Consider the following 26,580-nt stretch of genomic DNA (forward strand, 5'->3'; position numbering starts at 1 on the left):
TTTGGAATAGGCATTATTCTTTATAGAATGAGGTTTAAAGAAGTCAGAATAAGCCATCCATTTTTTTCGAAATTATTTCGAAGTAATAGAATTGCTGTGTAGATGCTCACATAGTTTTCAGAATAATTGCTGTTATTCTGAAATAACTTTGGTGTGTAGACACACCGTATGGGAACTTTGCCAATATTTCATCTTTTAACATCAACAAGGGAGTCAAAAGGAAAGTAGAGCCAATTCCCTGTGCAACCCCCCGACAATAAGTAGCAGGAGCAATATAATTGTGTAATTTCCAAAAGAGAAATCTTTAACTATGAAGAAATCATCAAGCTATATATTTCATACGCCATATTTGTAATACAAGTTTAGGATAAAGGAAGAGTATTTCTATTTCAATAATTGTTAAATTAGAGGATCCCAAACAAAACACACACATAGAATGAGACAGAAGCCCTTTGATACAAAATTAAAAACTGCAAATACAAATAATAAAAATATTCACATTATTAATAAATCCTTCAAAAATGAGTCATGTAGTGTTATTATTCTGTTCATTCCATAACTGTTAGAGGCTTCAGATGGTTCCACAAGACACAATGTTCTATCTGCATGCACAATCACTTAAATACAGGATGCATCTTGTGCATGCAATCCCCATTTATTAATAACAACAGCACGTGCACAGGTGAATGAGTGCACAAATGGAGGCCAAGTTGGTATTCCTTTTAAAGTTTGGCCCAGAGATATTAGTTTCTGGCTACATGATTTTCATCATTGTGTTTTGGTGCCACGGCTGTGTTGGACCGTTCTACAGCTCTCAAAAACAGGAAAACAAATTGAACAAGGAGCATGAGACAAGAGCCTGTCTGCACTTACCATTGTAGACATTTCCCTTTTACTACTACAGATTTCCAATGCATTGAAAAACTGATCTCAAATATCTTAAAGTAACTGATCATTTGAACACGATATCCTGTGTATCTTGGTAATGTCACGTGTCTCACAATTCAGTGTTTATTTCATAGTCCATAAATCCTATAAACTAGCTGCATCTTTAAAAATGACAACTCACCTGAGTAAAACATTCATACCATTACTGTTGGACAATAAGTTAAATTAGAATTTGACAAAGTATATGGAACATAGAAACATCCAGTCTGAATGTTTAAAAATCAGAAACTATATCATCTTTCTAGACTTCCTGTTACCAGAAGTAAATGCACTGACATTTCAGAAATTTTATATATACAAAAGTATTAAATATATCTTAAATCTAATTTAAATTGTGCTATGAGACAGCACAAAATTTTACATCTGTTAGATTTCTCTTTTCTTTGCAGGAAATGTTCTACTCACTGTTCACATATGACTTTTTCATCAGATATAATCTTCAAGCGTTCCAAAATATGGGTTTAAGATAAAAACTTAAGAACTGTAATAAAGTCTCAAACTATTGCTGCTAACAGGACTTCAGTATTCACTTGATTTATTTAGCATAGCCACGGAACAAAATTTGTACATTCAGTCACATTAAAAACAAAAGGAATTACAAAGCAGTCCATTTACTCTAAGTGCGTTCCTTTGGAGTCACACTGTTTCTTTTGCTTCACTTATATGTCTTCATATGCCACAGGCCATCATTTAAATAATGGATATTTTCAATGCCAATCCCTTTGTTTACTTTCTCACTGTGGAAGGAAAAATTAAATGTAAAAGATAGATATAATGGTTCATTACCATATACCTACAATTCAGCCCAACTCTTTGGGCTCATCTGCATTAGTTTGTAGTCATGTTTGATAACTCAAGGTAAAATATATTTGAAAGCTGTGTCAAAGCCTCTATGTAAGCTGATTTTGACTTTATACCTTAGTTTTTGAAGAGCATATTTACAAAATAATGACGTTCCAAATACATAATTCTTGGAGGAATCAAACTTTACTGGTCAGCTGCACCTTACATCGCAATCAGAAATATCTGATAATTAAGTGATATGAAACTAGAAAAACAAACACCATCTAACAGAAAAAGGCTAGAGATGTTAAAACGGTTAACCAGGTTAACTATAGCACAAAAATGGTTAACCATTTTAACTTGGGGCCTGCTGCCACCCCACCACTCATCCTTTCATGTCCAGGTTTACACCTCCCAGTATGTCTCACCACCGCAGTTCACTGGTAAGCATACTAAGCCTCATGCTTACCAGTTAACCATTTGACATCCCTCTAAGAAACAGCAATAGAAACTGTTAGACTGAAATGAAATATAATTAGAACATTACTTTTGTCATTAGATGGGTTGAGCGGAAGCCAATACATCATCTATATTAGGGATGTAAAATCCCGTTTAATTAGTTAACCAATTAAACTTACGTTTAAGCAATTAAACAGAGATGGACTCGAGAATCCATGCCAAAATAAACCCTGCTGCAGACAGGGGCTGCTCTGGACTGGCTGGAGTGCACCCCCGTCTGCAGTAGACCTCATGAGGCTCACACAGCCCCTTGCCTATAATTGCACCAGCCACCATCAGTTAATCATAACCGGTAAGCCTCATCCATTTAGGGATGTGAATCGTTAACTGGTAAGCCTCACCCATAGCTATATGCCTGCTTATTCTGCTCCCAAGTAAACTTCCATGGCTTCCTGCTGGGAAGGCAGGTTGCACAGTCGCCTCCAAATTCATTGTTCTTATAGTCTTAATGAAGCAGCAAGAGGTACTAATTATCTATGATCAGCTCTATCCCTCTGGATACCAGTTATCTACTGATTTAACACTTCATTTTTAATGGCCTAGATTTAAATTTTAATTTAGGGTCTTTGATCAACATGGCCCTTCCATATCAGAGTGCTAGGGACATTATAGAACTGAACTTCAGTCATCTTAATGACCATGCAATGTACCATTACCAAGCCACTCAGATATGTTTTAGGCGTATTTTAAATTCTAAGCCACATTTGTGCTTCCACTTATTTGTGGTAATTAACAGCATAGGCTGTTTCTATACATTGGAATCCTTCAATTCAAATTATCTAATGCCTGCTAAAGTGACAAAAGTAATTCAAGCAGCAGAATTCGCCCAGTTGTCATTCTGTCAATTTGTAATTGCACCCTTTTGATAAAACCCTCAATTATTCAATCAACCCTTCTATTACTTGATAAAACTGCTTCACTTTCTTCAAACTTCCAATTCATTCTGGCTGTGTCTACACTGGCACCCTTTTCCGTAAAAGGGATGCTAATGAGACACTTCGGAATTGCAAATTCCGCGGGGGATTTAAATATGAACATGGCTGCCGCTTTTTTCCGGCTCGGGGTTTTGCCGGAGAAAAGCGCCAGTCTAGACGGGATCTTGCGCAAAATAAGCCCTTTTCCGGAAGATCCTTTGAAAGTAGGAATAAGGGATCTTCCGGAAAAGGGCTTATTTTCCTCAAGATCCCGTCTAGACTGGCGCTTTTCTCCGGCAAAACCCCAAGCCGGAAAAAAGCGGCAGCCATGTTCATGCAAATGCCGCGGGGATATTTAAATCCCCCACGGAATTTGCAATTCCGAAGTGTCTCATTAGCATCCCTTTTACGGAAAAGGGTGCCAGTGTAGACACAACCTCTAGGTTTAAGAACTAGAAGAAATGTTAGATACCTCTGGGGATCTTTATTTTTCATTTTTTTAAACAGCAGCACATACCTCATTAAGCTAATGACTAACCCAACTGTAAGCAGTAATTTGGTTGGTTACTTTATCAACCTTCTGTCATTATTTTCTGCAGCTACAATCAAAGTGCTGGGTGATCTCAAAGAGTACATTAAAAAGTAGAAGATTATGAAACAGTATTTTGCATTAACCTAGGCACTACCTCCCACAGCAATGGGAGAATCCCTCTATCACTGTAGTGTCTACTCTGAGTGAATAGTGCAGCTGTAGCACGGTCACATTTTAAATATAGACATTGCCTAAGTTAGTTAGGTGTTTCTGAAATTAAGGATGTTAAGAAGCGGATAACTGGCTAATCGTGCAGTCGATACAATTTGTATTGGCTAGACAATTAGTCGATAAGTGGAAGCTCTCTGACCTGACTCATACTGGGTCCAGGAGCTACCCCAGCTGTGGCTCTGCAGTTGAAATGTAGGTGGAGCTGGGTGCACAGGCAGCCCAGCTCCTACTACATTTAAACCGCAGAGCCACCATAGCAGGGGTAGCCCCCGGAGCTGGTGCGAGCTGGGACTCAACAGTCCCTGTTCGTGCTGGCTCCAGGACTGCCAGGCTCTTATTACATTTAAAATGCAGAGACACAGCAGGAGGAGCTCCTAGGTCCCACTGACTCTGGGACCACTGTGGCTCTGCCTCCCCTTTCTCCCCCTTTCTCCCATACTACAGAGGCAGTGCTGGGGAGGAGCCAGCTCCTGTTTCGAGGCAGCAAGGGCAGGCAGAAAGCAAGTAGTTGAGTAATCACTCGACTAGTTGCTTACATTCCTATCTGAAATAACACATTAATAATAGTTAGAAGACAGACCCCCACCCTTCCTTTTGCAACTAAAGAAACATCCTGTTAACCATTCTCTTCTCTGCCTCCTCCTTCTCTAGTATTTTTTCCACTTTGCTTCTCTCCCACCAATAGGCCTCTTACTTAGCTAAGCTACCTAACCTCAGCAGTAGGAATTTTATGCATGGGAGATCAACTAGAGAGATATGACTAGATCAACTAGAGAGAACAAGATGAAGAAAACATCAAGAGCTAGAAAGTATCAGTAAGACTTCTAATCTTCAGAGCATGAAAAGCTTTCCTCATCACTGTGATGGACTCAAGCCTCCTAGACTTCAAACTACAACTCTCTCAGGACATCAAGTCCCATATGTTAGCACATACTTGTATACAGATGCTTCTTTTTTTAGGTCTTTATGAAAATAAAACAAGCTGACACTCTCCATATTTGAGAACTAGAGCTATCTTCCCATTACCTCACACACAAAATAAAATAATGGTTTGCATTTCTGCTGAGGGGGGGGGGGGTGAGGCAGGGGGGAAGGAATCAAAATAGACTGTTCTCTGTGCTTCTTAGCAGGAAACATGGCTGAATGAGTTGAGTCTAGCCACAATGAGAAACCCTGACTTAAGTCATTGTCTTCTAAATGTAATTAAGAATTAACCTACCCCTTGTGATATAGATCAATTTTAAAAATGAGACTCACATGTCCTCAGCTGACATCTTCATGACTCCAACACACAGTGCATGTTGTTTTCCTTCTGCCATTATTGCCTAAAACATACCGCTAAGGAATACCAGTGTGTGCTTGTTTTAAAAAAAAAAAAACATTTCAGAAAAATAAAAGCAGAACATTAGGAAACACCTTTTCAGAAATATCATAGTTACTAGAGTAACAGCACTTTATAGACTAACAAAACATGATCTTTCGTGGGCACAGCCCGGACGAAGAAGTGGACTGTGCCCATGAAAGCTCATGATGCCATCTATATGTTTTGTTAGTCTATAAAGTGCTACCAGACCATTTGCTGTTTTTTAAGTTTATCCTGTACAGACTAACTTGACTATCCCCTACAGCTAATAGATTAACAGTTATTCTTTTACTGTTCTCAAGAGACTAGTTCTTAAAAGCAACTGTATGTACAAGATTGTATTGTGGCAGTGTCTAACACAATAACATGGGTCAGAAAATTAAACTAGTGCTCTAGATTCACTCAACAGAAAAAAAGTGCATTAAACTGCTGAGTCAACATGCAAAGACACACACAACCAATTTGTATTGTCTTTAAACAGCAGTGATATTAAAAAAACAACATGTAACGTTAAACTGATAGCAATACAGGACTAACTACTTCCTCTGTGTCTATTAAAGAAAGATGACGTCCTTACCCTTCTTAAAAGAATGACACATTGATTAAAGTGGTGCATCTGGGATGTTTCTTTAAATACCAGGAACCAAAATCCTGAGGAATGTAACACCAATGACAGAACTAAAACAATATTAAGACAACAATAAAGTTGTGATATAGAAACTCCAAATCAAAGGACCCCCTGTTCTTTGCAAATAATTCCCCCCTTGGACCAGACAAACTCATTATGCTGATCGCAATTTGCAAGGTATTTATCCATAAATAATAATATGTAAAATATCTACAGGAAGCCCATAACTTATGAAGATTCATAGTAATTGTGAGATGTACATACAGATAATAATATAAGGAATAACGTAATCTATATTAAAAGTATGCTTTATGGGCTTCAAGAAAAAAAGTAAAGATTAATCACTAAGATGTCTTAATGGTCCATTTAGGCAAAGGGGAATCATCAACCTGCCAAGTTTGGCCAGTGGGACAATGCAAGGCTCAATTGTTTAGCATTATGCAATACATGGTTTCATATTCAAAGTCTATCAGAGGTAAAGAAACCTAAAGGTGAAAAAAGAACATTACAACAGAGCTTTATGCTGGCTGTGAGTTGAAACAAAAGCTTGTTTTTAGAATAACAGTGTTGGGAAAAAACACACTGGTTCCATTTACTGACTGGGACGGTTTCAAGAAAAATTTGGATCCTGGCTACCGAGGAACCACAATTGTGCACTGCAAAACAGACAGAATTTCGAGCTGGGGGAATTGAATAGGCAAGGTAACTATTGAAAGTATAATGAGATTTGTTTCAGATTTTGTTTTGCATCATAAGCACTTGTTTCCACCATACTCTATTGTTTCTAGTTAAATTATCAGTCTCTCTTAGAATAAAACAGAAGGTGGTTGAAGTGCTCATGAATACTGTGTCATTTACAGGAATGGCGGTTTAAAGTAAAACTAGTAAACTTTGGAATGCTGCAGAGGATTTAAATTATGTGAACAGCCAGTCTCAGGGGCTGGATATCACAAAGGGATTTGTGAAGTAGGATGCACCCATTGTTAACTGGCAGGCAAAGGAAGGGCTGAAATAAGATCAGAGGAGAATACATGAGTGGCTGATGGGCTCACAGTGTCACGGAACTACCAGAGACTTCTCCCTTGCTGAAGGCAGGGGATAACAAAATATCTGGGTAACTCAGATACCAGCAGAGAAGTCAGATGTCCTTTCTTTCATTACTAAAATGAACAATGACACATGCTAACAGCAGCAGCACAACAGGGGCATTTGAGTTCAGCCAAGTTGAATCTACAAATTCCATTCTCAGTAAGTGGAGAAGCAAGACCAGAGTCCATCACAAGCACAGAGTAAAAGATTAGCTGCACTCAATCACAAGAGTCTCTGACATCAGTGGGACCACTACTTCATCAATATACAGTTGAGCAACACTCTCAACTCATTTCTTTATATTTGCTTTTGTATTAGGAATGTTAAGTTTCAATCAACTAACTAATCAAATAGTCACTGGAATTTCCATCGGCTATTCGATTAGTCAATAAAGACTAGTACATTTCAAAGGCGGAACACCGCACAAAAGCCCCAGCAAAAGCCCTTGTGCATTTCAAAGATTGAAATGCCATGTGCAGCCTGGGGCCAGCGGGGAGTCCCACTGACACCAGGCTCCATGCAGGTGCTTCCACTTTGAAATACAAGAGCGCCATAAGAACATAACGGCCATACTGGGTCAGACCAAAGGTCCATATAGCCCAGTAACCTGTCTGCCAACAGTGGCCACCACCAGGTGCCCCAGAGAGGGTAGACTGAAGACAATGATCAGCGATTTGTCTCCTGCCATCCTTCTTCAGCTTCTGACAAACAGAGGCCAAGGACACCACTTCCATCCCCGGCTAATAGCCTTTTATAGACCTAACCTCCATGAAATTATCTAGATTCTCTTTAACTCTGTTAAAGAGCATAGCCTTCACAGCCTCCTCTGGCAAGGAGTGCCACAGGTTGACTACACGCTGTGTGAAGAACTTTCTTTTATTAGTTCTAAACCTGCTACCCATTGATTTCATTTGGTGTCCTCTAGTTCTTCTATTATGGGAACTAATAAATAACTTTTCTTTATCCGCCCTCTCCACACCACTCATGATTTTATATACCTCTATCATATCCCCCCTCAGTCTCCTCTCTTCTAAACTGAAAAGTCCCAGTCGCTTTAACCTCTCTTCATATGGGACCCGTTCCAAACCCCTAATCATTTTAGTTGCCCTTTTCTGAACCCTTTCCAAGGCCAAACTATCTTTTTTGAGGTGAGGAGACCACATCTGTACACAGTATTCAAGATGTGGGCGTACCATAGTTTTATACAGGGGCATTAAGATATTCTGGGTCTTATTTTCTATCCCTTTCCTAATAATTCCTAGCATCCTATTTGCCTTTTTGACCACCGCTGCACTCTGTGTGGAAGTTTTCAGAGAACTATCCACAATAACTCCAAGATCTTTCCTGATTTGTCATAGCCAAATTAGCCCCCATCATACTGTACGTATAGTTGGGGTTATTTTTTCCAATGTGCATTACTTTACACTTATCCACATTAAATTTCATTTGCCATTTTGTTGCCCAATCACTCAGTTTGGTGAGATCTTTTTGGAGTCCCTCACAGTCTGCTTCCCCTAAGACCCGTCCAGCTCTCCTTCCTTGAGGCCTCATCCACTCTGTTCCCCTCCTCTCCATCACTTGCTATCCCCAGCCCTTATACACTCTCACTAGGTTGAGACAGGAGGTGTGGGGTGGGAATGAGGGATTTGGGTGTGGGAAGGGATGAGAAGTACAAGCTCTAAGAGGGAATCTGGATGCAGGAGAAGGGGATGTTGGCTTGGGGAAAGGGATCCAGGCTCGGAAGTGTTGGACTCATGTGGACGGTTGGGGTGCTAAGCAATCAGTGGTTTGAGCATTGGCCTGCTAAACCCAGGGTTGTGAGTTCAATCCTTGCAGAGGCCATTTAGACATTTGGGGCAAAAATTTGTCAGGGATGGTACTTGGTCCTGCTGTGAAGGCAGGGGACTGGACTCGATGACCTTTCAAGGTCCCTTCCAGTTCTAGGAGATTGGCCTCTTAAATTATGGAGATTGCCTGTGTAGACAGGCAACATGAATTTCTTCCGCAAGAAAGCCCTATGGCTAAAATGGCCTTCAGCACTCTCTCAGGCAAGAGAGCGTCCACACTGCCATAGATGCTCTTGTGCAAAAGCACAGCTCGCACATGGCAGTGTGGACGTGTTCTTGCACAAGAACTCTTGCGCAAGAAACCGCCAGTGTAGACATAGCCTAAGAGTTTCCTTGCATGAGCAAAATGAATTTTGTGTTGTGCACCAGTACTGAGTTCATGTGGCTTGTTTGGATGTGCCACTGTGGCACCCAAGTTATTAATAAATATTTTTAAACCTTTATCTTTTCTCTCTGATGCCATATCTCCTCCCCTTCTTCCATCAGTTCCCCTGGTGCCTGCTGCCTCCCAACTCCTCACCCTCCTCTGCTGTCCTGACTCTTGCCCTTCCCACTGCCCTTATCCCTCCTGCAACCTGCCCCCTTCCACCAGCCCTTCTCTTCTCCCTGTGCCCACTCCTCCAGTAGCCCCACTCTGATCATCTGAGCTACCCCTCCTCATCCCCTCTTCTAACACCTCCCTCTACAAACCTGCCCTGCGTCTCTCCTCTGGTGCTGGTCCCTCCCCTGCCGGTGTCTGCCCTTCTGTTTCACCCCCAGAATCCCCTGGCACCTGCACCTTCCCTTACCCCTGCACCCTCCTGGTGCCTCCCCCTTCCCTTACTGCCCCTACCTCCTTTGCCCTTTTTCCCTGATGCCCACCCCACCACCCTCTGCCCCCGTTCCCATCATGCCCCTGTGCCCTCACACGACTTGCTCCATCCTGGCCTTCCTCATGCCCACCCCTTCTTTCAAGCCTTCTCCCAGCACCTCCCCCTCCCCCCTCTAGCCTCCAATGCCCTTACCCTCTCCCCTCCCAGCACCACCCTGTCCCCCTCCCACTGACACCTCCCCTCCTGCCTTTTTCCTCATTGTCTGCACTTGGCCCCCTGGCATTTGTCTCTCCTCTACCCTGTCCTTTTGGTGCCTTCCCCTCTTCCCCTTCTCTCCTTCCCCTCTGCTCAAGCTCCTTCCTTTCCCAGTGCTTCCCCTACCTTCTGCCTTCCACTTTGTGGGGCTGGACTCCGCGCTCTGTCCCTGGACTCCGAACCCGCAACTCAGCCATACGGCGCAACGCAGTGCCCAGCAGTTTTAAAATCCCAGGCCGTGACGTTACGTCACGCCTGGGTGTCTCCCCGCCTACAGGTTTGAGCATGCCATGCAGGGCAGCAGCACCCAGCAAGGGGAAGCTCAGTGAAGGTTGCGCACAGCAGGGACGAGACAGGACGGGACAGGGATGGGGATGGAGGAGAGATGCTCTAGGGCCGGGGTGGGAGGATGCGCAGGGGGGACCGGGGCCCACTCCAGTTCCAAATATTGGTGCAGCATGGGCACCACGAGCCCATACAACTCGCTGTCCATGCCTGTGCTAGCTAGCCAGCTCTCTCTCTTTCAGAGGGGGTGGGGGATTGCCGGCTCCTCACGGAACCCCTAGTTTCACTTCGCGGAACCCCAGGGTTCCCCGGAGCACCAACTGGGAAACACTGCCCTAGACGATCGAGATATAAAAGGAGAAATCAAGGATGATAAAGCCATTGCGGATAAACTAAACGATTTCTTTGCTTCAGTCTTCGCGGCTGAGGACGTTGGGGAGATTCCCAAATCTGCACCGTCCTTTATGGGTGATGAATCTGAGGAACTGTCCCGGATTGAAGTGTCATTAGAGGAGGTTTTAGAACAAATAGAAAAACTTAATGTTAACAAGTCTCCGGGACCGGATGGCATTCATCCAAGGGTTCTAAAAGAACTCAAATGAGCCCAACGGGGGGCTCTTGTGCATTTCAAAGAGGAAGCACGGCACGGAGCACGGGGCCAGCAAGGACTCCCCGCTGACTCCGGGCTCCATGCGGCACTTCTATCTTTGAAATGCATGAGGGCCCCAGTGGGGGCTCTTGTACATTTCAAAGATAGAAATGCGGCTGTGCCCCTGCCCCCTCTCACAGAGCTGGAGCTGGGAGAGAACCAGCTTTTAAGCCGGCTCTCCCAAGCACCCCTTCCTCTTTTCCCCCTTGCTACCTTTGTTATAGAGGCAACAAGGGGGGGGGAAGCGACTAGTGTATCAACTATCCAATAAGCTTTTGCTTATCGGATAATCGACAAGTCGTTTAGTCACTTACATCCCTATTTTGTATGATGAATTCTCTCTCCTCCCAAATTTCCTTTTATGCTCGTTTGGATGATTTGATGATAGGACCAAGTTGTGCATTAAAATAATTATGTTTAGATTAACAGAACAGCATCCCGACCCTCAAATAAGCACTTAAAAGAACTACAGACAAAACTGTACTCTTTTGTTATGTTGGTTTTGGTGTATACTTACTAAGAACTTCAGAAAATCTTCACTCTGCAAAGGATCTGAATGTCTCTGTCTCTTATCAGGCTATGACAAGAAGGGCCCTTGAAAAGCCAGGATAATTCATAACAAACTATGATTAACTTGTAAAATACAGTGATAGACAATTCACTCATCTTGTGGCCCGTGTGAATGTAATTGACCAAGAAGGATACAACAACTGTATCAACAGCAGCAGGGTAAAGTTTCGCTCCAGGAGAGGTAAGGCCAGGACACATTATGTTTGCTCCACTGAGTACAAATTTAATGGCTCCTTTATCAACCTGCTGATGTGGTAGAATAAATGGATCTAGGAGGGGGGGAAAAAAGAATTACCACACTATAGAAGCGATGAAAACATCAATAATCCATACCACTGACTCTGTAATACACCTGCATGTTCTAAATCAAATTAAAAAAGACAAGACAGATTACACATATCATGAATTTAGTTTATTATGGTAGGCGATTTACCATTATCCTGTCATTTATCTGGAGGCTGTGCTGTTTGGCAACACTGGCTCCACAGATCTCATCACTACTGGACCAAAAAAGCTGTTTCAAAAATACCTAAGTCACTTAGTAGCCCAATTCCATTGATTTTCCATTGGATTTAGGAGCTTTTGCAAATGTTCTCCTTAAGAATCAGAATAATGTAAACAAATAGGAACTCAGAGAAGAGTAACAAAAACAAACAATTCAAAGGGATAGTTCGATCAAAGATATGTTTTGCAGAATGGGCATGAGGGGTAGAGTTGCTAAATACATATAAAAAGGATGCTGACATGATAGCCACCTATAATTATTTTTTAAAATAATCAAAATAAATATTGGGTAGAACCAGGGGTCATAACATGCAGTAATAGGATAAAACAACAATTCAGAATAAATACCAGGGGAAAATCTCCCAGAGAAACTGGGGAACGCTTAGACTATTTAACAACAATACTACACAAAGCATCACAAAAATGCTGTTAGGGAACAATCCCTTATTTGCAGCAGAAAGAACTCAGTGACTTTGCAGCTCACTGACTGGGTCTATCTTCCTTTTATCTATGGCTGATAAAATTTACCACTTGCATCTGTTTTATATAGTAATTAAAGCCTATTTGAATTCCACTCATTATGCCCCGCTCCCAAGAGACTTACATTTGTGAAGTAACCTTAGAGTTGGGTAAAATGTCCCTTCTCTTTGCCTGAAGAACAATAACTCTCCATTTACTGTGAGGATTTCTATATGTTCATGACTGGAAGATAAAAAGAGTTAATTAATATTTTTGGGTAGTGCATCTGAGCATGTCACTTCATACTACTCAGTTTCTCCTGCATCTCAACATTTAATGCAGAAATGGGGCATTCCAGCAGTAACATTTCAGTCACAAGTTTCTTTACTAAGATCACATACCAATTTCCTCAGTATTCCCATCCTCCCCCACCACCACCACCAATATAAAAAAAGAGGCACAGTCCTTCAATCACTATGGATTTGCTTTCTCTGTTTTTCTAATTTTAACATTTGACAATGAAGTTCAGTACAGGTATAGTATATTGTGAACTGTGTAAAAAAACGGAATCAGTTAACTCAGAGTTGGAAAGCCAAATAGAGAAAAATATTCCCCAAGTTTCCTCCTCCTCATAATACAACTTTCCAACCCAACTTACCCAAGCTTAAGCAAATTAGATTTGAAGACTTCTACATTTATGTTTGTGTGTGTGTAATAACAATCTCAGAAATAATTATTTCCAGTAATGCCAGATATGTGCCAGGTGATGGATCAGTTATTCAGATGAGTTCTTACATAGCTTTCCTAAAGCATAACGAACATGGTTACTTTTGAACTAGTCATAATTTATAAACTCCTACATAAACTTACTTCTATGATATTCAAGAGAAAAAGCATTTCTCAAAATAGACTCAATTTTACTGGGACACAGAAAAGTATGCAATAGGTAAACATCAAGGCAATTTGGAAGTGGAGGTTACAAGAAGAGAAACTTACCATCTTACTATTTTGACAGGATCTTTCTTTGGCATAATTTGATTTAGCCATGGTTCAATACCAGGAAACTGATCTATCAGTTGGTTCTTAATACCTTTAATAACTGATGTCTTCAGCTGGATGCAGTTAGATACATTCTCCTTTTCATCGAACCTGCCAAGTCACAAAACAAGACTTCAGTGTCTGCAATCTCCCAATATGATGACTATTTTTTAAATGTTAAAGGGACATGTAATTTAGGTATCAAATGTCTGGCAGTATTTCAGTTGTACATTTTTCATAAAATTTTACAATGGAATGCCCACCTGTGCCACTCATAAAAACATTTCTAACTTTGAATCTGCAACTCATTTCTTAAAGGAAATACATAATCTGATATATGTAATACAACATAATTTGCAACATTTAGGTGGCACTTAAATAGCGTTTAGATGCAAACTATTTGCTTTCATAGCAAGTAAAGCCCAATTTTATAGTTTTGGACAGTCCCATTGAACTCAATCTTAAACATAAGGGTTTCCCCAAAGGCTGGATCCTGCTCCATTAAAGTCAATGGGGGTCTTTTCACAAACTTTCAGTTTTTAGGGCTTGATTCTGCTCCCCTTGAACAACTTGCATAATTGGGGCCTTAATTTGTCCCAGTTGGTTTCAATATTACAAGTTATGTTTTTCTGGGTTATCCTTGCTTTGCAAAGCCGCGGAGGGGCTCGGGCAGCGGAGCAGCCCAGGCGCGCCTCGGGGGAAGCCGGCAGGGGGGCATCCCAGGCGCGCCTGGGCTGCTCCGCTGCCCAAGCCCCTCCGCAGCTTTGCTCCGCGTCTTTCTGGTCTGCAGACCAGGGAGACGCGGAGCAGCTTTTCTCGCCCCGGAGTACACGGGCGGCGGGACCGCGAGGTCCCGCAGTCCGTGTCCTCCGGAGCAAGAAAAGCCCCGTTCATAACTGCGGATCCGACGTAAATCAGATCCGCGTAAGTCGGGGACTGCCCGTATATATATTTAGAGATTTGTGCATCTATCTGTTCGTGAGTCCATCCATCCCTTCTGCGAATCCGTTTGTTCAAGAACTCCTAAACGGTAAGAGCTAAGGCCACCAAATTTGGTATGCACCTGCTTCTTCTCCTACTTTAAAGCAAGGTCAGGATTTGGTAGTTCCAGGAAAATGGCATGTACCTGGAATGGGATTGTTTTCCATAACATGGAATGAGAGAGGGCTGATTGGAGGGACAACAGGAGGCTGGGAACCCCCACAAGAGACACACCAGGGCCAGGATCTGTCACCCAGAAGGCACCGAGGCCCACTGCATCTTCCTCTGACCATAGTTCCCACTAAGGTACATGCCTGCATGGCCACGCACAAAAAATTCTTCCTCCACCAACCTCCTTTGGAGAGCCGCACAGCAGCACTCACATGGCAAGCAACTGCCCCAGCAGGCCTACTGAGATGGTGAGGTGAGGGAGCAACTGGAGCAGGTGGCCAGGACCTGCCGCAGCCACGTGGCAGGGGAAAGGAGGCCTGCTCCAGCGGCTGGGGCTGCCATGTGGTGGAGGAGCTGGAGCCAGGAAGAGGACCTGTCACATGATGCTGGGGGTGCATCTGCTCCACTGGCCGGGAATGGGACCTGCAGCATGGCCGGGGGAGGGGAGGGAGGTTCTGCTTTGGCAGCTGGGAACATGTGTGTTAATAAATTGGGTGCCATAGCGGCACACATCCAAAACAGCGCACCTGACCTCAATATTGATGCACAAGCCAAAATTCACTCTGCTCATGGTGGAAAATCTTAAGAGGGAACACTGCTCCTACCAGAACCACCTTCACCTCTATGGGTGGCCCCAGTACCCCGCTCTGATCCCTTACTTGCTGCTCTGATTCCTGCATCCACCCCTGCCCTAAGCCCCACCACGTATCCAAACCCAACCATGTATCCCCCGACAACTCTCACCCCCTGCCCTCACTCTCACATCCCAAACCCCCTAACCTGAGCCCGCCTACCCCAAACCCGGTGTCCTGGGCTCCCCCACACACCTCCCAATCTTCTGCCTTGATTCCTGCACTCCCGACCCCCTGCCCTGAGCTCTCCTCCCCCCCCCCAAACACACACACAAACACCTCCCAATCTCCTGCCCTGATTCCTGCACTCCCCAACCTCTGCCCTGAGTCCCCACAAGAACCCAGGTAAATCCTCTAGTATAACTACATTAGACACAATAAATCAGCCCTCACTAGATCAATTGCTGCCCATTTATCCAGCCTACAGCAAAGACATATCCTCTGTAATCTACTAGCTAAATAATAGCAGTAAAAAACCTAGACATGAACACTTGCTTTTGACAGGCCTAACAATCTCAAGAAAAATTAATGAAGAAGAGTGCTAAAGATTGCATTGTATCAGTGTTTAAGACACTTCTTATTTGTATCAGTTACTGGACAATTACACTTTCAGAGAATCACAGAATTGTAGGACTGGAAAGAACTTCACGAGATCTAATGAAGTCCAGTATCCTCTATGCACGGCTGGACTATGTATTATCTAGACCCAAGCATTACCTAAGTACTATGTTTAGGTATAATTGAACCTATCAGAAGTCTTCATGGCCTAATTGTTAGGCAACATTCATTGTGTGAAGATCAGAAATGCACAAACTACAGCATTATGAAGAGAACATCAAGCCTACAGCACTGAATGAAATTGTCAACTATCCGTGTGCGTGTTATTCCCTACGGCAGTGAACACACACACACTACCCAGCCCCCTGCTTGCGGTTGCAGCTCACGGCACAGGGTTGCGAGGGCGGTTCTGCTCTCTCACACGCACCGAGGGGGCGGGGGGCGCAGGGGCGGGGAGGCCCTGCGGTGAGGAGAGGCGAGCGGACCCGCCCCTCGCAGGGCTCAGGAACTCGAGCCCGGCCGCAATGAACAGGTGATGAACCCGGCGCCCCGCCCCGGAATCCGCAGGGCTCAGCGCCGCCAAGGAGGGCAGGGCCCGGCCCCACGAGGGGCGCCCCCCGCCCATCCCCGCCCGCCGGGGAACACGCCCCCCTCACCTACTTTTTGAACATCTTGGGGGCGCTGGGTGCCGGCCGCAGGCGGCGGGCGGGTCCCTGGGGGCCGCGCGGACGGAGGGGCTGGAGGCGGAACTGGCATCCACGGGCTCCCTAGGTTCTTCACACGCGGCTCCGGACCTTCCGTCCGCCTCAGCCGGAAGCTGGCCTACTTTACGGCATTGTCGCACGGCACCATCGCAAAAAAAAAAAAAAAAAAAAAAAAAAAAAGGCGCGTGACGAGCGGCCGGAGGGGGGTTGGGGCGCGCACTACAACTCCCGGCGGCCAACGCGCGGCACCCCCTCGCCGGCAGGTCTGCCGCCCCGTGACGCAAATCTCCGATTCCCGCGCGGGGCCCGTCCCGCCTTCGCTCAGCCGGGCACAGAGCCCGAGCGTCCCCCTGGCTCTCCGCGCGCCGAGGCGGGACACAGCCCCTCGCGACACGCGCGTGCGCGTCGCAACCCCTGCAAGCCCCGCTCCCTCTGTCTGGCAAGCCCGCACCTTTCCTCGGGCTGGCTGTGGGGAACCCTGGTTACAGTGCTGGTCTATGGAGCTATACCTAGCCGTCTCATAGCGCTGGAAGGGACCAGTCCCCTGCCCTCACTGCAGGACCGAGAACCATCCCTGGCAGAGTTTGCCCCCGATTCCCTAAATAGCCCCCTTAAGGTTTGTGCTCGCAACTGTGGTTTTAGCAGGCCCATGCTCACACCAGTCAGCTATTCCTCCCCGCTGCGAAGGAGTTACTTCCTGAAGTGCGTGGACTCAGGCTCTGCCACTTAGAGACTGAAAAGCACGTTTAAGAAGTCAACATGCCCCAATGCTATCTTCTAACTTAGGGTACGTCCAGACTACATGCCTCCATCGACGGAAGCATGTAGATTAGCCAGATCGGCAGAGGGAAATGAAGCCGCGATTAAAATAATCGCGGCTTCATTTAAATTTAAATGGCTGCCCCGCTCTGCCGATCAGCTGTTTGTCGGCAGATCGGGGCAGTCTGGACGTTCCCCTGTCGCCAGAAAACCCTTTTGTCGACCGCCCCGTTATGCCTCGTGGGATGAGGCATAACGGGGCGGTCGACAAAAGGGTTTTCTGGCGACGGGAACGTCCAGACTGCCCCGATCTGCCGACAAACAGCTGATCGGCAGAGCGGGGCAGCCATTTAAATTTAAATGAAGCCGCGATTATTTTAATCGCGGCTTCATTTCCCTCTGCTGATCTGGCTAATCTACATGCCTCCGTCGACGGAGGCATGTAGTCTGGACGTACCCTCAGATGGCAAAGGAGAGAAAGGACAAATTTGGGGGGGAGGGTACAGTGGAGGGGAAATGAGGCCATGGCACCAAAATCAGGGGTGGGCCACAGATTGCCTATTTCAGTCAACTGAAAGGCGGCTGGGGGAGAGGCAGACTGGGACAGTGCTTCCTGGTGCTCTCATTGTCTGTGGACAGTAATCCGTGGATACCTGTCGAAGCACAGGTAAATATGGAGGTTGGGGCCCACCAGGAACTAAACCTGCAGGCTGGAATTTGCCCATCCCTGCTCTAAATCCTACTATGTGGCAAACAGGTTGGTAGTGTCAATATCTATACCATAAGACAAATACCCAAGTCCTCCATGCTTGTACTGAAATCCATGTTTCCTTAGGGAACATTCTACTACCTGCTGCACATGACAGCAAATTATGCCTTCTCTCTCCCATAGCTTCATGAGGATGAAGCTGAATGAATTGCAACTAAGAGTTTTCTGACTACTATGGGGCAGGGGGCGGGGGGGGGGGGGGAGATTCAAAAGGAACTCACTTTCATTGAAGACTAACCCTTGGTGTGGTTTCTCAGAGAAGCAGTTCTTGAGAAATTCCAAAATAACAAGTCTGAATTATTTTCAAGTGAGAAATCTGTAAAACAATCTGATTCACTTCAAACTGGGAAAATTTAAAACACACACACTAAAATAGACCAGAGTCAGATATCATGCAGATTGGTTTGAGAAAAAAAGTTATTGGAGAAGGCCAACTTTTCCTGCAAAAAGGGCTCCATCAACACACGTACAAGAGGAGACTTGGGAGGGTGGCCTTGTAGTTGGTACCAAGTAGGCATGAAGGAAATTTCAGTTAAGTTCCTGGCTCTCTTGATGACTTAATAGACAATCATAGCCAAGTCACTTAGGCCTGTAGTAAGTTAAAGGCCTGTAACATAAAAACAGCAGGCCTGAAATCTAGTGAACAAGACTTTGGCTCAGTGAAACCGGAGGCAGGAAAGAGGCTTGGCTAAAGAAAAATAATATAAGCCAGGTCAAGCATAAAGAATGCCAAAAGGTACCAGGCACAGGCTGCAAACACATTCCAGAGAAGTTGTAACAGAATGCCTGGCTAAGAAACATCTTGGTACCAACCGCTTCCCCACAAATAAAGTGCATACCAACCTAGGTTCAGGACCAGGTCGAAGTTGACAGCATGACGGGTTGGCTACGTCTAGACTACATCCCTTTTTCGTAAAAGAGATGTAAATTAGACGTATTGCAATTGCTAATGAAGCAGGAATTTAAATCTCCCCTGCTTCATTAGCATAAAAATGGCTGCCGCTTTTTTTTCGGCACAGAGCTTTGCCAGAAAAAAGCGCCAGTCTAGACACTGATCTTGCGGAAAATAAAGCCTTTTACGAAAGATCCCTTATCCCTCTATGAAATTGCTCTGGCCCCGGCTGAAGCCTGTAAAATCCCTGGGTTTCATGGGAATGCCTTCTTCAGGATAAGCAGTGGAATGAAGCAGGGATACAACCCCAACACACAGAAATGTCAGCGCCCCTTATTGTCAAAGTAGTTCCTCAAAGCCTCCCTGATATTGATAAGCCATCTTACGGGCTCCTCCGACAGCATGATTGTCTGGCTGTTCAAACTGTGCATCTGGGTGCTGTCTCTCACTGTTCCACCCACAGGCAAACACTTCACCCTAACTCTCATACAAATTATATGAGCAACAGCATGCAGCCACCATCTTGGGGATATGATCCTCCAAAAAGTCCACTGAGACACCTCCATTTCCCTTTCAGTCTCCCACAGGCACATTCAGCAATGTGGCATCAGCTTAGCCTGTTGCTGAACCGCTTCTTACTACTGTTGAAGTGCCCCTTGTAAGGCTTTATGAGCCAGGTCTGTAAGGGGTAAGTTGGGGTTACCTAGGATCATTTCCACTTCCTCCACTAATTTTCTGTTATGGAAAGAAAGTCAGCCTGAGGCTTTCTGTACAGCCACTGTTCCTGAAAACGCATGCATCGTGCACTTCTCCAACCACCCCATATTTATATCTGTGAAATGCCTACAGTGATCCACAGGTGCCTGAAGCTTCATGAAGAAGTACCCTTCCGATTGATGTAGTCTGTGGCAGGCGGGGTGGCGCTATAATGGGAATACATGTGCCAATTGCCCCGCCAGTTTAGAAAGACCATTTCAGCAAAGTCAACCACTATTTATGTCATCCACATTTCTCAGACTCCCAGTCCTACACAGCAAAATATGATTTATTGCCCTGCACACTTGCATAAGTGCTGTCCTGACAGTAGACTTCTGTTACCTACAAGCTCTGTGTTCTTGGGGAACCAGGGTGTGGTGCTCATGGAGGACACCCACCTCACTCCAGCCCTCTGCTTGAACCAAAGACAAAGACAGAGGAAGACACACCTAAACCCTCTAGACAAGGGTGATAGGATTAAGTAAACACCCCTATACAACAGCATGGAAGACAGGAGAGGACAGACAGACATCTTTATTTGCATACAGAATGGAGAACAGCACTTCCCTGGTGGGAAATCTCTGCTCTAGATGCTAATGAACCCATGCTCAAACCCAAATCAGTAATTATCAAACCAATTTTAGCAATAGGCCCTCTATTGATATCCATTATATGATTTACAATATAAATCATCATGCTTCAGAACATAAGCCAACTTCTGCATGAGAGGTATTAGGAAAAGTCTTTCCCTGTGAGCAGGTTATTCCATAACTCTTCAATCTTTCTTTACACTTTCCTGTGAAGCATCTGGCAATGACAGCTATCAGAAACTGGATACCGGATGGGTAGGAATACCGGTCTGATCAGGTATGACAATTCTTATATTTCTCTGATGCTAGGGTTGAGATTTCACAGTAAGATACATTGGACAGAGACCTTAAGTTCTCAAAAAGGAAGGCTTCTATTTTACATTTTTATGTAATTTTGTAAAATTAGCAGATAAATACATCCTAAATTGATCACAAACCTACTGCACTGTAATGGTTCCACATTATTTTTCCTTGTTAATTACTAACATCTGACTACATCCTGATACATGAATTGAAATGTTGTCTTATGTACCACTATAAAAATTTTACTAGCTATTGCACAACAAAGCCTTCATTATGCTTTCAGAAGCATTGCTTGTTTGTTACTTGCAGCCTTAACACTACTTTCCTGGGTGTTATTCCCCACACTCAAAAAATAGTCCATCAAAAAGAAAGGAGAAGTAATTATTAACATTATTCAACACAGAGTATTTTGAAACTACAAAATAGTCTTAAAAATTAACAGAACAAAAGCTATCCTTCTCTCCCCTCTGAATTCCAAATAAGGCCCCATGTATTGCAGGGTGGAAAAAGATCCGTTTCTTGAAGACTGAACACTGACACTGGTTAGGGAGTGTGTCACTGGAGGAGATCCTGGCACCAAAGGTAAGGAAAGTTAAAGAGCCATTTCTGAAGGTCGAGGTGGAGTGGAACAACAGTGGCCTCCTATGAAGATCCCAGCTGCTGGAAGGGGGAATGGGTTCTGGTGAAGACAGTTATGTTTTATATATTTGATTAGGACCAAATTATAGCGTATCTGGTGATGGTTCTGATAACTGGATGTACAGTCACCACCATGGTAATTAGCACAAAGATCATAGATTAAATAAGTTACAATAGATTAATTTAAGTATCCATCAATATTTTATTGGGTCAGACTAGACATAAATGCTTTTGTTCTTTATACAGCTGATAGAAAAAGGAAAACATACAGATGAGCTCCAATCCTGCTCCTATAGAAGCCAATGGTAGATTTCTAATAGACTTCAGTGAAAACAGGATCAAACCCATTGAGTATGCAAACTGCTAGGTTATTTTTCTAGGCAAAGTGAACTGAACAACCTTGATACTGTACAATTTACTAGGGCCTAATGTTTAATAAAATTATAACTATGATACACAGTATAAAATGATACCTGCATAAAAAGCAACATTTATTCAAATGGTAAAATAAACATACTCATGGAGAAATGATAAATATATGAAATTCAGAGAGATTAAGGAATTCCAACATTATATAAATACTCAAGTATATAAATAAGTAATTTAAAAAGCAATTATTTGTAGTCTCATTTGAAAAAAATAATTAGGGACCTCATTCAATACAAATAGTCTTGTTATTCTCTCACTGGAGTATAAACAAGGGGGAAATTTGACACTAACTATTCCAAGAGGATTTTCTTTGAGCTTTGTGGAAGACATTTATTTTCTGTAATACAGCTACATCTTAGTAAGCATAGCCTTGCTAGACATGGTTACCCTTTTTTAGAGGGCTACAGTTAAGAAATTACTGTATTCACACAATATGCAAATAGCATGAAGAACAGGCCAAATGTTGCCCCCAATAACACAGCCATAAACCTGGAATGATTTCAGTGTACCTAAATATATAACCAGTAAAACTGAGAGCATAATTTGGCCACAGGGATCACACAAAAGGCTTCCACCAGGAAACTAGTATCTCCCGTCTTCTGATAAGATGAACTCTTTCTGTCTCACTGGGTTCCAAAACAGGATATCCACCACCTCTGTTTTTCAGTTCTCCCAGGTTCTTTTCTGCATATGAGTGTCTTTGGAGGCACATCTGCAAACCAAGACTTCAAGGCTACTTTAATTTTTGCATGATTGGAATGTTTGCATATAGACTGAATAAATTCCAAAGCATTTATAATGAAGTTTTGTAATGCAACTGTTCATCATTATTAATCTCACCAAGATTTACACGGAAGCCAGGGCACTCCCTGTTTCTTAGCTTGCATAACACCTTAATTAGCAGTGGCATTTCTACACTGAGTACCTCATGCAAGCTACTTTGCACTCTCAACTCCAAATGAAATCACCTAGCAGGTTCTAAATAGGGATGTGAAAGGTTAACTAGTTAAACAGTGTGGCCTAGAGCAGCTCCCCACTTGCCATGGCAGCCCCATCCACAGTGGGCCCAGGCACCTGCAGGCAGGGGCTACTCCAGCCTGTCCAGAGCAGCCACTGTCTGCAGCAGGGGAGGAGAGGACAGTCAGGATGTTAAGAGGCAGGTAATTGTATTGACTACACAATTAGTCTATAGGGGAAGGTGCTAAGTCCCAGATCATGCCAGATGTAAGAGCTACTTCCAATGCAGCTTTGCAGTTTAAATGTAGTAAGAGCTGGGTGCGCAGGCAGCCCAGCTCAGTCCCAACTTGAGCCGGGTCCAGGACCTACCACAGCTATGGCTCTGCATTTTAAATATAGTCAGAGCCAGGTGCACATTTTACTACAGGTTGAACCTCTCTAATCCAGTACTCTCTCATCCAGAAACATCTGTTGTCCAGAATGATTTTAGTTAGCTGGATGTCCACCTTTCATGGATGTGGCCAAGTTTCCCACAGTCCAATAAAGTTTGTTTACAGCCACCAGTCCTAGCTCTCAGTGGAAGTGTTGGTAATGCTGCTAGACAATACTGACTTCCTGTAGTCCAGAAAATCCTCTCGTTCAGAACTGGTCAAGTCCCAAGGGTGCCGAACTAGAGAGGCTCAATCTGTACACTTAAAATGCAGAGCTGCAGCAAGGATAGGTCCCAAACCCACTACAAACTGGGACTGAGCCAAGCTTGCTCAGTCTTCACATCAGGTCCAGCAGCCACCCCCAACCCTCTACCCCTCGCAGACAGGGACTGCTGCTGGAGCAGCCTCTGCTCACTGCGAGCCTGAGCCCACTGCGGCCAACCTCTCCTTCCCCCCACTACACACACACTGCTGTACCTGATAGAGGCAGCCGCACAGGGGAGGGGAAGGCTTCACCAGAGAGACGGTGCTGGGGGAACGGGCTTTTAAATCAGCTCCTCCCAGCAATGGTTCCTGCTTCCCCCCCTTGATGCCCCTCATACAGAGGCTGCAAGGGGCAGGAGGGAATGCAAGTAGTCAGCCTAGGCTTATCGGGTAGTCAAGAATTTGACTGCTCTCTTACATCCCTAGAGGAGAAGCAGCACTGGGGTAGCAAGACTGCTCCACCCCAACTGGGCTGGGGCACGCCCCCTCCCTTTACTCAGTTAACCAGTTAAACAATTTGTTTAATCAGTTAACCAATGAAATAGCATTTTACATCCCTAGTTCTAAGTATACAGCATTTAAAATTCTCAAATAGCTTCGGAGACATGAAGAAGCAGACAGGGAAGAGCAAACTGATAAAGACTAGCTAAACTAACTAGACTAAAAAGTAATAAAAGCAACACTTATATTTTACCTTTCTTATTACACTATTAGTAACCACATAATTGCACACTTATTCTATTACACATCGGCTCAAAAGCAATTTCCAAAATATCTTGCATATGGAAAAAATGCAAGGTTTTAAGTCTGAGCTCTTTATTTCTAGTATTCAGACAAAAAAAGATTTCCAGCAAAACTCGGTAAAATTTCTTCCAGATCTCTGTAAACCATGCTTTCTGTCAAGAAACGTTAGTGTTATCTTTTTTTAGCATAACATAGCTGCCAGCAGTCTTTCTGAGGACCTCTTCTGTCAAAAAAAAAAAAAAAAACAGGTGTGAGCTACTATGAGGAATTCTTTGAGACTTTCTGCAACAGCAGTGTCTGATAGCACCCACAAATATCTCCCAGTCCTTAGTGACTCACAACAGTACATTCAGTGGACTATTTTTTATATTTTTTCTGATTATGAAAACATACCACTACCAAAAAAGGATGTTCTGAAAGGGATCTAATTATCTCCCTCTCAATGCCAATGGTTCTAACTCTAAAACCCAACAAAAGCCAAACTTATTTTGATTATAAAGTTTTGTGAAAATTTGCATTAGGCTAAATTTTAGCAGAGTTATAATGATATTAGTGGTGATAATTGGGAAAGCTATCTTTGTAATGGGGTAAGATAATTTAAGTCTTTATTCAAACTTAGGCGTAAAGTGTTGAATTTAAGCATGAATGATAGTTCAGAGGACTATTCTTGAAAGAGAATCCTCTGAACTGTCATTCATGCTTAAATTCGACACTTTACACCTAAGTTTGAATAAAGACTTTAATTATCTTACCCATTACAAAGATAACTTCCCCAATTATCACCTCTAATATCATTAGCTCACAGACATTTACCTCCCCGCCCCCATGCCCCTTCTGTTCTGAAATTTGATTTGTCCTTTTCATATGTGTTCATTTTTAAAATTGTATCCTTTGGTATATAAGGTTGTGACAATTTTCTTCCGCTATTTGATCTGAAGAAGTGGGTCTGGCCCACGAAAGCTCATCATCTAATAAACCATCTTGTTAGTCTTTAAAGAGCTACATAGTCCTGTTTAATATTGTCAGAGCATCCTCAGACAGAAGGCACCAGGGAAGCCCAAGTATTGCAGAATATTTCCCCAGCTGTCAAGTAGATAGCTTACAGTATGCCTTCATAGGCAGGGCAAGGGTTACAATGCACTTACATTATCTTGGCTTCAGGGGTAGCAGAGTTAGCCTGTACAGAATAAACTTTAAAATCATCAAATGGTCTGGTAGCACTTTATAGACTAACAAAACATGTAGATGGCATCATGAGCTTTCGTGGGCACAGCCCACTTCTTCAGATGATCTTGACTGTGAGTTTTTGCAGTAATGCAACCATTCAGGGTTTGGGTCAAACCCCACCCCCAGACATTTCTACAAACCCCTAAGAGGGGCGGTAGGAAGGCAACGCAATCTGCAGCTGAGGGCCACAAACAGCTGAGGAAGAGTGGGTGGCGGGCGAGGTTCTGAGACCTGCCCAGGGCAGCAGGTCAGACCCGATGATCAAGGCGGTGCTGTCCGGCTCGGGAGAACAGGCCCATCTGCCTGAAAGGCTCAGACCGGGGCGCAGGCAGCAGGGCGAGGGAGGCAGGGCCGTGGGACTATGGGCATCCCCCCGGCCAGGAGAGGCAGGTCCCAAGACTGCCCGGCCCCAGGGCGGGAGCGGCTGCAGCCCGCGAGCTAAGTGGGCGGGGAGGCGTCCCCACCCCACGGGGCCGGCTCTGCCAGCGGCTAAGGGGGAGGGAGCAGTTCTATGGAGCCGCGCCAGGGGGCGCCCCCGCCCACTGAGCGAGCGTGACAGAAGCCGGGCCCAAGCCGCCCCATCCCTGATCTGGGCAGCGGGCGGAGCCCAAGGACCACGGGGGCCTGCGCTTACCTCACTCGACAAGGCGGAGGTACGGCAGCCGACAAGGATCAAACCAACCCCGTCCACGGTGGGGTGGGCGGGCACGGGATCCTACAGGGAGCCAACCCAGCCCCTCCCCCTCCTGCTGCCACGCGGAGTCGGGCTGTAACCACGCCTCCTGCCGTCCGACGTACCCCACGCTCCGGAGCGCGAGGGGATAACGACCCGTTCCGTCACCCGGCGCGAGCAGCCGGCACCATGATCACTTCCGGTAGGTCAGAGGGTAGCGGAAGGGGTGCTAAAAGGTGGCAGGTTAAACTAGCCAGCGAGCGGGGAGAAGGCCCCGCAGGGAGACTGTTCCCCGCCCCGTTCTCCGGTCTGTCGGTGACGAGAGACCCTCCCCCACTCTCCGGCTTCCACTGCTCTGGGGGCCTCAGCCGAGTTTCCGGGCGGTTGCCTCCCACAATGCCTGGCGGCCGGATGTGCCGCCATCTTTAGGCTCCCTCTCTCCCTTGTATTGACAATAACAAGCCCCGATCCGTCCCGGGCCGTTCCTCCCTCCCGCGAGGGAGAGAGAAGGAGGGAGAGAGGGGGAGACGAGAGAGCGAGAGCGAGGGAACTCAGGCGAGAGGAGAGGGGAAAGCGAGCGAGGGGGTGGGGGCTGAGGAGAAGAGGAAGGAAGGAAACGGGGAAGGGAGGAGGTGGAGAAAGGGGTCTAAAGACCAGAGGGAGCGAGAGATACTC

At 44.8% G+C, this 26,580-nt stretch overlaps 2 protein-coding genes across 4 annotated transcripts in view; one reads left to right on the forward strand and one right to left on the reverse strand.

The window, feature by feature from the left end:
* Positions 1-1,466: 1,466 nt before the first annotated feature.
* Positions 1,467-16,631, reverse strand: MCTS1 (MCTS1 re-initiation and release factor). The gene is made up of 6 exons (XM_075940986.1): positions 16,429-16,631; positions 13,385-13,537; positions 12,534-12,631; positions 11,561-11,694; positions 5,185-5,252; positions 1,467-1,685 (listed from the first exon to the last, which is right to left on the reverse strand). The coding sequence occupies exons 1-6, from the start codon at positions 16,437-16,439 to the stop codon at positions 1,604-1,606; spliced, it is 546 nt and encodes a 181-aa protein (XP_075797101.1). The 5' UTR covers positions 16,440-16,631; the 3' UTR covers positions 1,467-1,603.
* Positions 16,632-21,180: 4,549 nt separating this feature from the next.
* The window catches only part of CUL4B (cullin 4B), a 44,163-nt gene continuing 38,763 nt past the window's right edge, over positions 21,181-26,580 (forward strand). The window contains exon 1 of one of the 3 annotated variants that reach the window (XM_025180874.2): positions 21,181-21,316. In XM_025180874.2, coding sequence (XP_025036659.2) covers positions 21,298-21,316 — 19 coding nt within the window. In that variant the 5' untranslated portion in view covers positions 21,181-21,297. Of the gene's footprint in view, positions 21,317-25,740; positions 26,108-26,580 lie in introns of those variants that run through there. The other 2 variants (XM_025180876.2, XM_006115399.2) reach the window with 2 other exon arrangements.

Source organism: Pelodiscus sinensis, chromosome 13 (assembly GCF_049634645.1).
Source record: "Pelodiscus sinensis isolate JC-2024 chromosome 13, ASM4963464v1, whole genome shotgun sequence".
Lineage (NCBI taxonomy): Eukaryota > Metazoa > Chordata > Testudines > Trionychidae > Pelodiscus > Pelodiscus sinensis.

Excerpts from the sequence above, each read along its gene's own strand:
- MCTS1 (XM_075940986.1), bottom strand. Across the intron at positions 12,632-13,384 it reads CCTGTCAAAATAGTAAGATG|TCATGAACATATAGAAATCC; the intron begins GTAAGTTTCTCT and ends TTTATCTTCCAG. Across the intron at positions 1,686-5,184 it reads AAGATGTCAGCTGAGGACAT|TGAGAAAGTAAACAAAGGGA; the intron begins GTGAGTCTCATT and ends TTCCTTCCACAG.